The following is a 17405-nucleotide window of genomic DNA, read 5'->3' as shown; positions in this document are numbered from 1 at the left end:
CTCTCTCTCTCTCTCTCTCTCTCTCTCTCTCTCGGATTCGTTTTCCATTGAATAAAAGCTTTGTTTCATTCAATTTTTGATTTAATTCTCGATTAAAGCTCTGGGTCGTTGGCGTTCATGTTTCTGACCCAGTTTTGTTTTTCTGTGTTTCTTCAGTGTCTAGAAGTTTATGGTTTTCTGAATTTGACGGTGAGTTCACAGGTTAACCAATCACTAGAGGATCAATATATAGTTGCATTTACATTATTAGATTATATAATCAATGACCATGATGCTACTAAGTCTGAGGCAGAAGGACCAGATCCATAAAATGCATTTACATTATTAGATTATATAATCATGCACTTTCTGTTCTAGAGAAAAAGGATTATGCTTGAGAAATTTCTGATCAATCCATGTTCATGTGCTTTTCCATTTTGGTGCAGTGTTGTTTCCGAAGTAAGTTATGTACAAAGTTTGAGGTATTTAAACTGATGAATAAATTACGATATGAAAAGGAGAAATACAATGCCACACTTGTAGCTGCTTGTTTAATAGCCACAACACTTTATATATATCTTCTGGAACTGTACCCTTTGAATATATTTGTGTCTAGCTTATAGTATTTTTGTGAATCCTGAGCCGAAACTCATTATCTTGGACCAATAAAATCATAGATATAGTTTCATGAGGTGCAAAAGGAATGTGCAAAATTTATGTCCATATTTGTGACTTTAGTCTAAGAGTATGATTTAGTGATGTTTTCAATTCTATTCAATTCATTATCTTCTTTGGCTTTAGATCAAAGGGACCCTCTATATATAGGCCACTATATCTTTTGTCTTCAAAGATATCAATGACTATGGACTGTTTTGGTCTTTGCATGAGTGTTGTATTAAAAATTTTGTCTTCGTGTACAGAAAAATTGCAAGATCTGCTGGAGTAACGTGATAATAGAGCACAGCCAAGCCATTTTGAACTCTTTGTACTCATTTTTACTGGGACTTGACTAGAGATTGGGAGTTGAGGTATGTGAATCTTTTTCATTACATATAAAATTCATAGCAAATAATTATTGAACTTTGTTGATACCCTTGATGTTATCATACTTGAGGTGTTTGATTTACTTGATAAAACTATAAAACTAACCAAATATTACATGAATAAAACTCTAAAACAGACCAAGTCTTCCTTTTCTTTGTTATTGTTATTTTTTAGTGCTCATTTATAGGGTAGTCTGTCTTTGCAGGCAAAAGGTTATATTATTGTATTGCAGATTTAATCAGCACTTCTCGTCATTGATTTCTTACCAAAATCATAACTGCTTCTTGTCTCTGTTTCTTACTAAATATCCACTTTCATAGAATTGGATTAATCAATGTCAGATGCTGTGGAAATTCTGCATGTCTTATTTTTATTTTTTTAACATGGTTCAAATTTCAAGTTGATATTGATTTTCATTCTTGATATTTACTATAAAGATATTTTTTATTTAGCTTACTTTATGGATTTTCATTCTTGATATTAAATTTTGGTGTTTGATTTTTGTTACATTGTGTAGTTGGATGGATATGCGGCTAGGAGCATGAAGATTAATTATGTAGTCAGCTCCTACCTTGATCCCCTTACCGTTAAGGTAAACCCTTTCTTATTTGGGCTTATGGGTCTGATCACATGTTTTCTCTCATGTTTGTTTGCTTGTCTTTAGTTGCCTAACTCAAGTTTAAACCATTGGTATCTTGTGTCTATTTTTGCTTTGATAAGTATTTAGAGTAAAACCCACCACTAGGGTCAAAACTTTTCTTCACCGGACAAAATGATACCCAACTTTCAAAAGTGATCAAAATGATACCTAAATTTTTAAAAGTGATCAAAATGATACCTAAATTTTTAAAAACATATCAACTTGATACCCAACTTTCAAAAGTGATCAAAATGATACCTAAAGTTTTAAAAACAAATCAATTTGATACCTCAGTTTATTTTTTAGGGCTAAATACTAGTTACTACTCTGTGGTTTAGGTCCAAAATCAATTCAGTCCCTGGACTTCTAATTTCAATAAAAACACCCCTGTATTTTCAATTTTGATCTAATAGGTCCAATTCATTAATATTCTGTTATGAGTTCAAGTTATAGTTGGATTATTTGTTGAAAAACTATTTATTTAATAGATTTCTAATAGTAGGACTCACTCCAAAATTGACTATGCAGGCCACCTCAACACCACATCATAAAACATAGGCCATATATGAGCCACGTCAATAAGTTAAATGACTCAATTGTCTGAAGACTAACAAATTGGACCTATTAGTTCAAAATTGAAAGTGCAAGGGTGTTCTTGATGAAATTAGAAGTTTAGAGATTGAATTGATTTTGGACCCAAACTACGTAGTAGTCAATATTTAGCCCTTTTTTTTTAACTTCTTTGTTAAATTAAATGCAAAATCAAGCACAAAAATTGAAGTGATTTGTGGTCAGAGGGCCATCAATCATCTATAACCCAATCTTCTTCTTCTATAGAATTAAAAAAAAATCTTCCATTCAATTTCAATTCTACCATCAATCGTAGAAACAAATAAAGTTCGGATGTTTCCCAACTTCTAAAGAAACAAAGAAAAATGGGAAGAGAGAGAGAGGCAGAGATAGAAGAAGAAGAAGAGAATTAACAAAGTAAAATAAAAAATAATTGAAAAATAGTTTTTTGTGTAAAATATTATTATAACCTCATAAAATACTGCACCACACGTGATCAATTTTAACAAAAAGTTACAAAAAATTAAACCGAGGTATCAAATTGATTTGTTTTTAAAACTTTAGGTATCATTTTGATCACTTTTGAAAGTTGGATATCAAGTTGATTTGTTTTTAAAAATTTAGGTATCATTTTGATCACTTTTAAAAATTTAGGTATTATTTTGATCACTTTTGAAAGTTGGGTATCATTTTGTCCGGTGAAGAAAAGTTTTGACCCTATTGGTGGGTTTTACTCAAGTATTTATGGTGTTGTTTGGTACTGAAAACTAACTTTTGTTTAATTTGATGTTTTACACTGATTAAATAATGTTTTATGTTCATCATGAACCCATTTTTGTAAAACGTCAATCATGTTTCCTTATCAAATCCTATTTACTCATTTCAGTATTTCTTATCAAGGTCCACCATATATATTTTCATTTTATCACTTTCATGCATTTTGTTGGGGTCAGCAATGTTTTACGATTAAGACTTTTGGTGTAGGTATACTGATCGGACACATGTTCAAGGACAGTCACCATATGCTTCTGGTTCTCCATCAAAAGCCGTCTACATTTTTGATATTAATTAGTTATAGATATTATTTCTAGTTGAAGACTTACGAAGCATATTATGAAAGTGCTTCATTTGTTCATGTTAGTTGGATTTGAAAAAAGAGTTGATGTTAGGGCTTTGTTTATTACTATATTATCCATAATAAATTCAAATTTTTTGTAAAAGAAAAATTCTATTTATATAATTGGCGACAACCCTTAGATTTGTTGCCTAATATAATTCAATAATTTAATAAAAATTTAAATTAAATTTTAAAATAATTTAAAATTTGAGATTAAAAGGAGACAAAGTGAGTTTCGTCCCCTATTTGTCTAATTGGCGCCATTAAATTTGAAAAAAAATTTAAATTTTGAAAATAAAAGGAGACGGAATGAGTTCGTCCCCTATTCCTCTGATTGGCGCCAATTTATTTTATTTTCCCTCCATTCTCTCAATGCTCAATGAGAATGGGGGATAAAATTTCATTGAATAGGGGACAATTTTTATTTCTTCTCCAAATACATTAGGAGACGGAATTTATCGGTTGTTGCCTCAAACAATTTGGGACGAGCTTTAGGAGACGACTTTAGCCACAAAACGGTTCCGTCTCAAATTTTTTTGGGGGACGAATTCTCTCTATTAGAGACAAAATAATTTTGTCTCTAAATGGGTTTTCTCTAGTAGTGCATGTAGAAAATCATCGGAAGAGCAGCGACCGGTCACCAATTCGGCGGCAGGCCCCTGTCTCCCACCATCGCAAAAGACCTGGACCCTGACCCGGACTCAAGCGATGATCAGACTGCTTCTGTGAGAAAACAACCTCCTCATTTCTCAGGTGCTGCAACGACGGTGAAGTGGCTGTGACCGCAGACCCCAACACGACCTCCCCGCTCGGATCACTCTGATCCATGGCCACCCAGACGCTACCGATCCCAGCACCGGCCAAACTGGTTTAGAATCGAAAACCAGAGGCACGATCGAAGAGGCCCCCAAACGGATGCTTCTCGCCGCAAAAAACAAGATCAATGCTCGAGTACCTGCCCCGCGCCGCCGTACTCTGCCGTACCACGATCGCCGCCTTGCCTGAGGGAAGAGTGTCGCCGCCTTGTCGAAACTGAGTTTCGAAAAACCCTAGGTCACCCCGAGAAGGTCGGAGACGCCTAGCCTTATTCAGAAACTTTCTAATTGATACTTTCAAGCTATAAATTCATAACTATTTTAAAATAATTTTTAAGTAGTGAGTACCAAACCTAATGAAAATTCATAGTTGTCATGAATCATTATCTCAGAGTTGAACTAGAATTGCAAATTGTAATTATTTTTTTATTTGATTTTTCGTAATAGAGTAATCTTATGTGAGTTAACCTCACTAGACATGGCAGTTCAATGATCGGAACTGTTCATTTTAATTTTATTTTTTTTTCCAGAAAATCACCAAGGCTTATTTTGAGTTGAAATGACTAAAGAGTTTACTAAGAACAAATATAATTTCAATAAAGAAAGCGACATAATTTTGACGCATTTCTCTCTCACCATATTTTTTTTTTTTTGAATAAAGGGTTGGTGCGGCTACCCTCAAGCCTTGATTAATGAAACTGTCAAATACAAAGGGGGACATTGAGCCTAAACCCCTAAATACAATAAGCATCTAGAGTATTTTCTAAAATAATATCAGAAATTTCTACAGGAGACTTGTATTCTAACAAGCACCAACTAGCAAAGAGTGTACAAATAGCTACTCCATTTGCTTTAACATAGCAGTGACACAGCGGAAAGATAACTCGATATGTAACCCGATTACAACATAGCATAATTACAAGCTTTAGTACAGCTTTCCCCCTATGTTGCCGCTGGAGAATAGCTCCGGCGATGCTTAGTTTCATCTTACCACTAGGAGGGTGACCATTTGGGAACTCGCCACCTAACTAGGGCAAACTAGGCACACAAAAGGTGCAGACTGGGACCAAGCCCACGTCGCCCTATCAAATAGTGATAGGGACTTATTACCGGCATCCAGCCACATTTAATTAAAACTAACAAGTAATAAAACATAACATAAAACATAAAATAATATAGAGTCAGCATCTTTTCTTAATTAGTTTGATATTGTAGAAGACCAATGCTTAGATTTGACACGATTCATATAGAGTCAGCCTGCAAAATAAGAATAACATATTTTAATTTTATGGTGTCTCAGGGAATGTTTTGCTAGTGCATTGAAGATTTTATAAGTGCTATGAATCTTTGATTTTTGCTATAGAATAGAAAATTAAAAGGGTTATTATCATAAATGGTATCTGAACTATACCTCAATCTTATCGATGGTACCTGAATTTTAATTTTGATCACAACTAGTACCCGAACTTTTCGATTTCATTTTAAATAATACCTAGAGCCACCTCCGATCAATATTCCGACTAAAAATGGCATGTGAGGCAGTCATAGTGATGATTTTTGATGATTTTAATGGTTGCGATCTTATATAGTGATGATTTATTGGTAATACAATTGCCTTGAACTTTTTTTTTCTTTTAGATTTAGCTTTTTGGCTAGAATAGTGACCGATGGTGGCCTTAGGTACCATTTAAAATGAAATCGAAAAGTTCGGGTACTGGTTGTGATCAAAATTAAAGTTCAGGTACCCTCAATAAAATCGAGGATAAGTTCAGGTATCATTTGTGGTAATAACCCAAATTAAAATTACACAGAGAAACAACAACTAGGGTGCACATATATCCAAGTTTTGAAGTGACAAAAGAAAAGTGGTGGCTGTTTTGGCTCAATACCAAAACATAGTGAAGACCACTGCTTAGCTCTTTACAGAAAAGTAGTCATTTTTCTTTATTTAAAAATGAGGACTCGTGCACTCACTGGGCTAGCAGAGGTGTTGCGAAAATAAGAAAATTTAGATGAGTTAATTCGATTCAAGTCCTTTTTGTTATATAAAAATTAGATCTAGTCCGCGCATATTTTCTTGTTAATTTCGGTCAATTTTCTTTTTTTAATAGTCCAATTTTCTCTTAGAACCAAATAAGGTAAATAATTTCAAATTCACTAATTAGATCACAATTTTAGCTCAATTTTAAATTTTAAATTCAAATTCCAAAATTTACAATTCATCAATAAATAATTTTCAGACAAAGAAGACTAAATGCATTCATATAAACTCAATATACCTAAGATGTAGGTCTAATACTTATATACCTACATTATAGGATGAAAAACATTAGAACAAAAATTCAAACATTATTGCTTCATTTGTATTTATATAATAGGTATTTAAAGTTGTATCGTAGAGATTTAATCTACCTAGACATACGAAGCAGGAAAAAAAGAAGAATATATTCCCAATCTAATCAAAAGGTACAAATATGATATATAGAACTTATACCTAATTAAAAGATAAAATGTATGAAAGAGAAAATGTGAGATAATGAGAGGACCTTAGATATAGAGAAACTTGATTTTTTTTTAAACTTGTGAAATCTTACCTATAAATAAGGCATGTAAATGTGAAATAAAAATGTCTAATCAAATTCTAGGACGAATCTTACCTATAACACCATAATCGATTCTATATTAAAGGTAAGCAAAAACTTCTTACCAAATCTATAATAAACGTAGCTGCGAATTGAAGATGTCATGTTAGTAAGACATAAAAATGATCTAAGAAGGGAGAAGCCACAAAAAAAAAAAATACTAATGTGAAAGAAAAAGCTAGAAATAAACAGAGAAATGAGAAGTATGTGTTGGAAATACGATATGCATGTAACAAGAAGAGGGAAAAAAAGATGATTCGGTAGAAAAAAGGAGGAAGAAGAAGAAGAAGAAGAAGACAATGTGTGATAGGCAAGATCAAGGAAGAATAATATTTTAATATATATAGATTTATCTTTTGAATTCAATCAAGAAACTAATAATATAAATTAAAGTCAACACATTAAATTTGCTAATTTTACATTAATAAGATTGCAATAATTTAGGATTCCCATTAATATATTGGCTTTTACTGTTTATTGTGCAAAATATATTAAATATGGGTATGTTAGGAATGAAAAATTTAGGTGTTGAGTCAGCAAGATAAAAAAAGAAATAAATCTAATGTGGCAGCTGAGTTATAGGACCGCGATTAATAAAAAAATTCATCCGGACTGCATCTAATATAGGCTGTGAGTTTTGGACTTAGATCTAATTAACTCTTAAAAGAATGCGAAATTAGAGGTTCAATCTCTCTTAATATAACAAGAGAAAAAATAAAAATACAAACTGTGTGACGTATACAAAAATTGTATTTTTTTTTTTTATTATTTAAATTGGGATTGGTACAAGTAGAAACCCATATTTAGGTGCAGAACGGAAGGAATTAGGAATGTAACGCCTAATAAAGTAGCATTTCTTAACATGATGCCATGCCCTCACCTTTTTTTTTTTTTTGAAAGAAGAGAATTCATTGAGTTAGCGATAGAAATCGCTCAAGGGGGCATCATCCCACATGAGATTGGGAGCACACAAATGCCAAATTCGGCTTGATCATAGAGCTAAATGAGAACAAATCAGAAGTTGTACTACACCAACAATTTGTCCTTTTACAATAGAACATTGCTCTAAAGCACTAATAGAGAACTTAGCAAAAACTGAAGATAAAATCCCAGCCTCCTCAAGATAATTACCAACAATTACACCATTGCCATGACCTTGAGATTTGTGGAGCAAATCATCAACATCTGCAATTCGGGTATGCAAGGAATTGGTAGACCAATCAAAACTAAATTCATCCCAGCCTAAAACATATTGCTCGCCAAGACACTCAATTGTGGTACTCACAGCGTGATTGTACTGAGACTCTTCATAGAATATAGCAATGATCAATTTACCAAAGAGTAAGAGTAGCACACCCAAATATTACAAGTAGTAAAACTTAACCAGCAACCAGATAGAAGGTCTCTTGGGTCCCAAATCCAGACCCATGGGAAATGCAGGCCCAACTGCTGGGCTCAGATTTTGGCCCAAACCCATATTGATCTGGACACCCATGAACAGGGTACCCCGATGCAGATCTCCATCGTCTCCAGTGGCCTCTTCAACTCCGTCAACTGCAGCACGCCTTGGCTAATGAACCACCGAATAACCTTCGACTAGCCCAATGACACCGCTGGTGTCTGTAGAACTAGAGCGCCTGCAAATCCTACCTTGATCTAAAATTTCCACCCCAGAAGATAGGATTGGCCACGAAGCCTTCCCCGTCGTGGTCGAGGCCGAAAGTTGAGCAAACCTACCAACGCAGCCAAGGCTTCCAAGTGACGCACAATCCACCATCCCTCACAAGGAGAATGGACGCGATCTGAATGGCACGTCCGTCGAGACGAGCAATGATGTGGAGGGGATGAGGATCTCCCTGAAAGCATCCTAGAGAAGGCGGTACCGCGACAGCGTCGATGGAGACCATAGGGCTGAGGGATGAAGAGACTAGGGGGTGCGAATGAGAGGAGACTAGGCAAAAGGCATGGGCGCCGTCGAAGTAGGGTGAGAGAAGTCGCTCTCCTAGGGTTTTTTTTTTATAAAAAGTAGCTATCTTTTATGCCATGCCCTCACCTTGTTTATGTTTTTTGGTAAAAAAATAACTAACAGTTAGTTTTTAATAAGGATTTAACAAGAGGAACTATGCCGCTGTCTTCTTTGTAGCCTAGTGGTATTGAGTCATTTTCAATCTCCACTAGATGCAAGGTTCGACTGGCACACATATATACACATATATATTCTCAAAGATGAGGTATTCTAAAATACCTCTGTTTTTATTCTTCATTTTTTCTCCTTGTGACACCTACTGTAAGAGGTTTGGCCAAAACCCAAATTTTCAGTATGAATTGCAAGATTATCAAGGCGCAAAATGATATAAAATACGAAGACAAACAAGATCACAAGCCAACAATGATCATTATAAGAAAACCAAGGACATATGAACATGATACAGAGGCACATCCATAAGTTGACTGAATTGATTCCAGTATATATGACCATTGCACTACACATTTTCAATCTCAAAAACCATTCGGAGAAATCGTGCTTCCTTGAATTAAATTTAATGCCCTCTCACCGGATGCAGGTCATTCACCATTTGCGCCGTATGGAAACATTAATCTTGACCTGACCACAAGAGTTAAAACACTCACATGGGATTAAAAGAAAACTTGTTGAAGAACGGCCATCAACCAGCAGGCTTGGAGTGCTTTTTGTCACAGACCAAAATTTCAGACAACTTTCGTTGTCAGTAACAAGAAGATCATAGTTGAAATCCTTCATGAAGCTGGGTTGAATACGGCTGACTGTCACAACATTTCCCAGAACTTCAACACGATTGTGGAGGATAAATAATGTACCACCAAGCTTTTCTCAAGCAACAAGAAAGCTGTCATTGTTTTTCAATGTAATTGGGAAACTGAAATTGAGGTCAAAGTTGTCATACAGGAGGCCTGTTGTCGAATCCAAGTGATCATTACTGAAGTGTTGATATAACTCCTTGGCCGAAGAAACAAACTTGCAACCTAAATAAAGGCATGAACAAGGTGAACATACACGTCTTTTCATGTTCATTCTTCTTGTTGTAAGTCACTGGAATATTGCAGCCATACTTGATATTTCGGCAAGGACATGTACTTGATTCCACAACTTTCTCGATGGCTCGGCAACGATTAGAGCCAATGGGGCAGGAACAAGAGGGGCATTTGTTACTAATTTTGGTGCAGCACAAGGAACCACCTGTATGCCCATTCTGATCACACTGGAAGACAGGGATAGTCAAGGGTTCACAGCAAATTGGGCAATCTAACAGTCCTGGGTCAGTTAAAGTTATCATAATATTAGAGCCTTCCCTGCTAGCTGAAGTCGAACTACGACCCTCTTGGTCTTCCGCATTAGACGGTCGATTATTGGGTTCTTCGTCTACATTCATGTCATCATCATCTTCTTCTTCACTTTGTTGGTCTCCTACTTCCTCTTCACTTTGATGATGTTCTAGTTCTCCTTCCGCTTCTTGACTCTGTGCATGTCCTCCTGCTTCGTCAGATATCTGTTCCCCTATAATGAGGGATGTAAAATTTCGAGAAGGAAATGTACGAGGTACCCTGTGTTTTCTGATGAGGAATTCAATAAACTCATCATCTGAATCTGATCGAATCAGAGATTCAGAGTATCTCTCGCCATTCCCCTCTCTCGCTCTGACTCCCAGCATCCATGAGAGATTCAAATGCAATTGATATCTTTCTATTTGGGTGTATATTTCTATTGCTAGTATCCAGCAGTGTAATGGTTATCATCATTAGCTATATATTGATTATATTCTGCAAAAGCACTGGAAATCGAAATCCAATCTAAAAAAGCAAGAACCACATTTGAAATATATCATATACACTGAAGCCTTGAAGGTATTAAGCATATGTGACAGAACGAAAACCCACATTTAAACCTACTGATTCTCTGTCCTCATTTCAAGTTAAGGAATTTGAACAACTTAACCACCATCCCCATTTGAAACTCATTGTGAACCATCAACCATGCATGAATCAATTATCAATTCAACTTAAGGTTTCCAAATTCAAAAGTATAGACTTTGAAATACCTCTGTGATATAACAACTAGCGTTGATTCTGGGATGTGAATGCTACAACGAGGAAAGGCAGCTCGGATGCTCCGGTCGGCAGCGGAACGCTGGAACTTAGAAGTGAAGTGGAGAGCTGCCGCTGGCTGAAGAGGGAAACAAAACTAGAATCAGAGAGTCGAGGGATTTTCTTTCTTGGGGAATTTTCAAAGTGATCAGGTGTGAATTAGACCATTGTAGTGTAAGAGTAATGCCCAACCAAAACGTGATTACGTGTCAAACAATCCTGGTTCAAGATCAACAAAGTGGCCGTTTCTTGAAAAATCTTCTTCTAATTGGTCGGTTAGGAACAAAGTTTTGGTCTCCTAATTCCACTAAATAATGGATTTTCTAATCCCATTAAACAATGGATTTCCTAATCCCACGATGATATATATATATCGGGCATTTACAAGAAGTCAATCAGTGGACAAGACATTATGTTCTTGTGTACGTATGATCAATTTTCTCTATTCTCTTGTCTAATTTTGTGGATTTCTTTCATTAAACTTCAATAGTGAAAACCAATTCATCAGAGACCACCAATCCCAAAATGGCCAAGTACCCTTCAGCTAGTATTCTACTTCTTGTGGCTCTAGTTTGTGTTTCAGGAGTTGCACAAATCAATGGTCTTGATATTCACAATAGTATTTGCAAAACTCTGGTGGAGACACGAGGCTATATTTGTCAAGAGCATCACGTAACAACAGAAGACGGATACATTCTCGGGTTGCTAAGAATTCCACATGGACGGTCTGGTAGCAAATCGACCAGGGATCAGAAGCCGCCTGTTTTGTTGCAACATGGGCTTCTAGCGGATGCAGCATCATGGCTACTCAATCCACAGGATCAGGCTTTAGCGTTCATCTTGTCTGACAAGGGGTATGATGTATGGCTTGCTAATACTCGAGGAACGGACTCTAGCCGTGGACACAAATCACTTATTACTAAGGATCCTGCTTATTGGGACTGGACATGGGAACAGCTGGCTGCTTATGATCTTCCAGCCTTGTTCAATTATGTGAACAACCAAATAGGACAGAAGTCACACTATGTTGGTCATTATTCATTGGGAACGTTGACAATACTAGCTGCCTTGTCCCAACAAAAGCTGAGAAACTCACTAAGATCAGCAGCTTTGCTTAGCTAGCCCAATTGCTCATCTGGGTCAAATATCCACAACGCTTTTAAGAGTTGCTACTCAAACATTTTTGGCTGAGCAATTCTACATCTTTGGTCTTCGGGAATTTCCTCCTCTAGGGCGATTAGAACAAACTCTGCAGACAATTCTTTGCATACATCCTGGCGTGGACTGCTCTTACATTTTGACTGCTATAACAGGTCCAAATTGTTGTCTAAGTCCTTCAAGTTTAGATCTTCTCTATGAGCATACACCACAATCCACTTCCACAAAGAATATAGTACATTTGTCTCAGATGATCAGAAGTGGAACCATAAGAATGTTCGATTACACTCTTCCGCTAAAAAATTTGCAGCACTACAATCGGTTTACTCCTCCGGTGTACAACATGGCAAACATTCCAAAAGATATTCCTCTTTTCCTCGGTTATGGAGGGAGAGATGCACTTTCAGACGTCAATGATGTGAAAGCTTTGCTTTACGATCTCAAAGATCATGACAAGGACAAGCTTGTGGAACAATACGTAGAGGAGTATGCTCATATGGATTATGGGTTGGAATGCCAATAGAAAAGTATATGATCATCTGCTCACTTTCTTCGGGCAACATTGAGAGTCTTAACTCCCTAATTTGTAGTGAATCTTTCTTTTGTCTTGCATTTATCAATTTCGATAATGTTTTTCCTTTAGTAGTCGTAGTGGTTAGATATGCATCTTTTCATAATAGCTTTCTCACTCTATAATTTTGATTTCTTGGGAATAAAATTTTAATTAGCCCTCGAAAAAAAAAGTTCAATAGTGTAACCCTAGTTTTGATAATTTGATTTGTCAATTTACCGTATCGACTTTGGTACCATAAATAAATTCAAATTCTCATCATCACATAATCATGAATTCATGATGAGTATGGCTACCGTCTCTCCAATTTTACGAGAAACCGATAACCTTGTTGGGTTTCTTAGAGGACAAGGACAGCATGATTCTGATTACAGTGACTTAGGATTGATAGAGAAACAAAAAGACGTAAGATAGTAGAAACTATTACTTTTCAAAAAAAAAAAAGAAGAGGCAGGATTTGCAGGTGAGGAGAAATCCAGGTCTTCCGGAGTGAGATTTGGGTACATACACAAGGTCTTAGGGCTTAATCAAGATGAAATTGATCGGTTACGCAACGAAAACAGTAAAATCTTATTGTTGCACCATAAGAAACTTCATTTGGCACTTGACCTAGACCACACCCTGCTGATTCCACTTTCCTTGATAAATGTCACCAGACGAACAATATTTGAAGACCCAATGAAATTTCCAACAAATAATTGGTGGGTAAATCCTTGAAAGAATGAGATTTGACTACTTGATTTCTCATCCGCTCATTCACACAACCACTTCGACCGTTGTTAAGAGCTTGAAAATCTATTGAAATTCAAAATAATTAAGCTTTTTACAGATGATTACGCTTCCATTGAACTGACAATTCATCATGTCCTTAAGAGTTAAGACAGAGACTGAAATAAAATAGTGTAATGCCACGCGCGAGGGGGTAATTATGTTAACGAAACGGGAGATGAAGTATTTTATCTACTAATTATCAGTTGAGAATTAGATTGCATCAAGACGATGTGTCTAATCTTGATGGCCTCAAGATTTACGTGTGGTTTTAGGAATCAAATATCAAAGCATGAGGGAGCGGCGCTTTTAACTACTTTCAAAAACAATAACTCAAGAAAATCCTGTGCTGTTTCCTTGGTAGTCTAGTGGCTTTAGCTTATGCTTCAGTTTTAACTGCGCCCAGGCACGACTGGCTGAGGTATTCTAAAATACCTCTGTTTTGTTTCTTTGTTTTTAATTTCTCGATCCAAATAAGCACGAGGAGTTTCTTTGTTTTTACTTTTCTCGATCCAAATAAGCATGAGGAACATAGATCAAGGCAAAGGTAAGTTGCAATGAAAGCAGCCATACCTGTCGATAACTTTTACCTCAATGAGAAACATCACAACATAATGTCAATTTTGAAAGCAAGACCTTTGAAACACAGTTTTAGGGAAGTCAATGCAGTGGCGGAACTAGTTAGGACATGAGATCATGCACTGATGACAAAGTATGGTTCACTAATGTGTCATTAGCAGTACCCCTCTTTACTTTTACAATCTATAGGGAACTTTCTCTTTCTAAAAAATCTTAAGATTTTGAAGTATTGGCCGTACAATAATTTAGCGGCTATAGTTTAACAACTGACATCTTTTGCTAACTTCACATTAAGAAATGAGTGAACATGTGTGCAAAAAGAGATAAGTATGCAAGAAACGTTTTCGACTTTGGGAAACCGTAACAAATTTAGCACCTAGAAATTTCTCAGTTGAAGACTAAACACATACACACGTAACAAGGAGCAAAATGTGAGAAGATACGAAGGCAAACAAGATCACAGGCCAATAATTATCATAATAAGAAAATCAAGGATATATAAACATGATAAGAGGCACATCCATAAGTTGACTTACATGATTCCAGTATATATAACCATTGCATTACACAACTTCTACCTCAAAAACCATTCGGAGAAATCATGCTCCCTTGAATTAAATTTAATGCCCTCTCACCGGAAGCAGGGCATTCACCATATGCGCCGTATGGAAACATCAATCTTGACCTGACCACAAGAGTCGAAAAACTCACATGGGATTAACAGAACACTTCTTGAAGGAGAGCCATTAACCTGCAGGCTTGGAGTACTTTTTGTCAGAGACTGAAATTTGAGAGAACTTTCCTTGTTAGAAACAAGAAGATCATAGTTGAAATCCTCCATGAAGCTAGGTTGAACACAGCTAACCGTCACAACATTTCCCAGAACTACAATACGATTGTGGAGGATAAATAATGTACCACTAACCATTTCTCGAACAACAAGAAAGCTGTCATTCTTTGTCAATGTAATTGGGAAACTGTAATCAAGGTCAAAGTTGTCATACAGGAAGCCTATTGCCGAATCCAAATGATCATTACTGAAGTGTTGGTATAACTCCTTGGCCGAGGAAACAAACTTGCATCCTAAATAAGGGCATGAACAAGGTGAACATACACATGTCTTTTCATGTTCATTCTTCGTGTTGTAAGTCACCGGAATATTGCAGCCGTACTTGATATTTTTGCACCGAGTTGTACTTGATTCCACAATCTTCTCGATGGCTCGGCAACGATTGGAGCCAATGGGGCAGGAACAAAAGGGGCATTTGTTATTGATTTTGGTGCAGCACAAGGAGCAAGCTAGATGCCCATTTTGATCACACTGGAAGACAGGAACGGTCAAGGGTTCACAGCAAATTGGGCAATCAAGCAGTCCTGGGTCAGTTAAAGTTATCACAATATTAGAGCCTTCCCTGCTAGCTGAAGTCGAACAATGACCCTTGTGCTCTCCAGCATTAGATGGTAGGTTATTGGGTGCTTCAAATAATAACCGAGTTGCTCTTGACAAATTTTCAGCGGCCAAATCTGATAATGTCCATAGTTCCTCTCCCTGTATCTGAGCATCCCTAATAACACAGTTTCAAATGGAAATGTATCTTTTTACTGGGAGTATATGAATATCATCACTAGTTATACATTCTATAGAAGCAGATAAACAAATCCATTAAAGTCTTCAAGGTATAAAACCCACATCAAAGCAGATCATTGAAAAGGGTAAGCCAACAACATCTGAATTTAAACCTATCCATTCTCTATCCTCATTTCAAGCTACTGAATTTTAACAACTTAACCACAGACCTCACATGAATAAGGTGTCCAAGTTCAAAAGTATAGACTTTGAAATACCTGGAACTATCTGCACTAACAGCTGGAGTTGATTCTGGGCCGTGGAGATTGACAGAGGGTCGGATGTTCCGGTTGATCGACATCAGAACGGCGGAATCAGAAGTGAAGTAGAGAGCTGCCGCGGGCGGAAGAGTAAAAGAACAACGATGAAGAACCAGAGAGAGTCTAGGGATTCTCTTTTTCAAAGTGATCGATCAGCTGTGAGTAAGACCCAGTGTAGTGTAAAAGTAATGCCTCACCAAAACGTGAAACGTGTCAAGAAATCTTGGCTCAAAGATCAAGAAAATCCTGGTTGAGAACTTGAAAATGTACAAAAATCAAAATTAATAATCTTTGTAGTACTGGCTAAAATTGGATTCAACATGAAATTCATCGAATGGGCAAAGCAAACACTAAAATAAGCTTGTAGCATAATAATTTAGCGCGTTCAATGCAATATTATATGTTCATCACGTTACTAATATAATGGTGCTGTATAATCTTTGTAAACTACATCACTGCTGCAATTAGTTATGTTTAAAATTATTTATCGTAACAGCCGGAATCGGAGATAAACTTGATCCAGTGCAATTTCATGATATGAAAGTTCATGTCAGTTACTCTATATGACTGCTATATACTCTTTCTCACAATGAAGAGATCACTAATATAACGGTGGTATACAATTTTTATCAACTACATCACTGTTGCAATTGTCTCTGTTAAAATTATTTATCGTAGCGAAGTCGAAAATGAATTTAATTCAGTACAATTTCATGATATGAAATCCCATGTCAATTAAGCTATATGACTTCTATATACTCTTTCTCACAACGAAGAGATGGCGACTAGATTGAGAACTAGATTGTATGTATTAATACGTGGTGTCTGTCTTGTGGCCTGAAGATGAACATTTGGCTTTAGGAATCCAATATCCAATTAAAGCAAGAGGGCACTTTTGACCACGGTACAAATAAGATAACTAAGACTGGAAGTCTTGCGCTGCTTCCTTTGGCAGTCGAGTGGCATTAGCTTGTGCTAAAGTTTCACTTGACCCAAGGTTCGACTGGCATATATATAGTACGTACCCTAAAAACAGATGAGGTATTCTAAAATACCTCTGTTTTGTTTCTTTGTTTTTACTTTGGGGAAATATCACTAGAGTTATGACTTATTCGACACTTAACTCACTGTATTTACAACAATATCACTTAACTCACTCAGTTTTACATCCGTATTTCCCTTAATTCACTGCCGTTAATTCTACTATTAGAAGCAGTTAAAATTTGTATATTTGTTAAAACACTTTAAAATCATTTTTAACTTAAAAAAAGGTCTTTTCCCGTATACCCAAAAAGCCTTGGTATTTTTCCCAACTGCCCAACACTTTGGTATTACACTGTTGTTGATAGAAAAAGACTAACAGGGATGGTTTAGACAAACAAATGCCTTTTGTATCCTATGTTGACCTTTGGATTCTTCTACAGTTCTTTTCAACAAAAAGGAGCAGCATTTAAAACGTCAAAACAAAAACAAGACTAGCCTTCAACATGCCACATTTCGCCTAACGACTCCT

At 36.2% G+C, this 17405-nt stretch overlaps 1 protein-coding gene, 1 long non-coding RNA gene and 1 pseudogene across 3 annotated transcripts; 2 read left to right on the top strand and 1 right to left on the bottom strand.

Moving 5' to 3' along the window:
* Nucleotides 1-139: 139 nt before the first annotated feature.
* LOC112174659 lies at nt 140-3489 on the top strand. 2 transcript variants are annotated; one of them, XR_002926115.2, is made up of 4 exons: nt 140-189; nt 900-1007; nt 1541-1615; nt 3218-3489. It is a non-coding gene; the product is annotated as an uncharacterized LOC112174659 (long non-coding RNA). The 2 variants fall into 2 exon arrangements; XR_005802449.1 differs by lacking the exon at nt 140-189 and adding an exon at nt 207-461.
* Nucleotides 3490-11454: 7965 nt separating this feature from the next.
* LOC112170766 lies at nt 11455-12653 on the top strand (annotated as a pseudogene).
* Nucleotides 12654-14635: 1982 nt separating this feature from the next.
* Nucleotides 14636-15933, bottom strand: LOC112174352 (putative E3 ubiquitin-protein ligase SINA-like 6). The gene is made up of 2 exons (XM_024312094.2): nt 15851-15933; nt 14636-15570 (listed from the first exon to the last, which is right to left on the bottom strand). Exons 1-2 carry the CDS (start codon nt 15931-15933, stop codon nt 14655-14657), a joined length of 999 nt encoding a protein of 332 aa, XP_024167862.1. The 3' UTR covers nt 14636-14654.
* Between the last annotated feature and the right edge of the window lie 1472 nt (nt 15934-17405).

The sequence above is a fragment of the Rosa chinensis genome, chromosome 6 (assembly GCF_002994745.2).
Source record: "Rosa chinensis cultivar Old Blush chromosome 6, RchiOBHm-V2, whole genome shotgun sequence".
Classification (NCBI taxonomy): domain Eukaryota; kingdom Viridiplantae; phylum Streptophyta; class Magnoliopsida; order Rosales; family Rosaceae; genus Rosa; species Rosa chinensis.
Note: the sequence above shows the minus strand (reverse complement) of the source record. Positions and strands in the feature narration are given on the sequence as shown.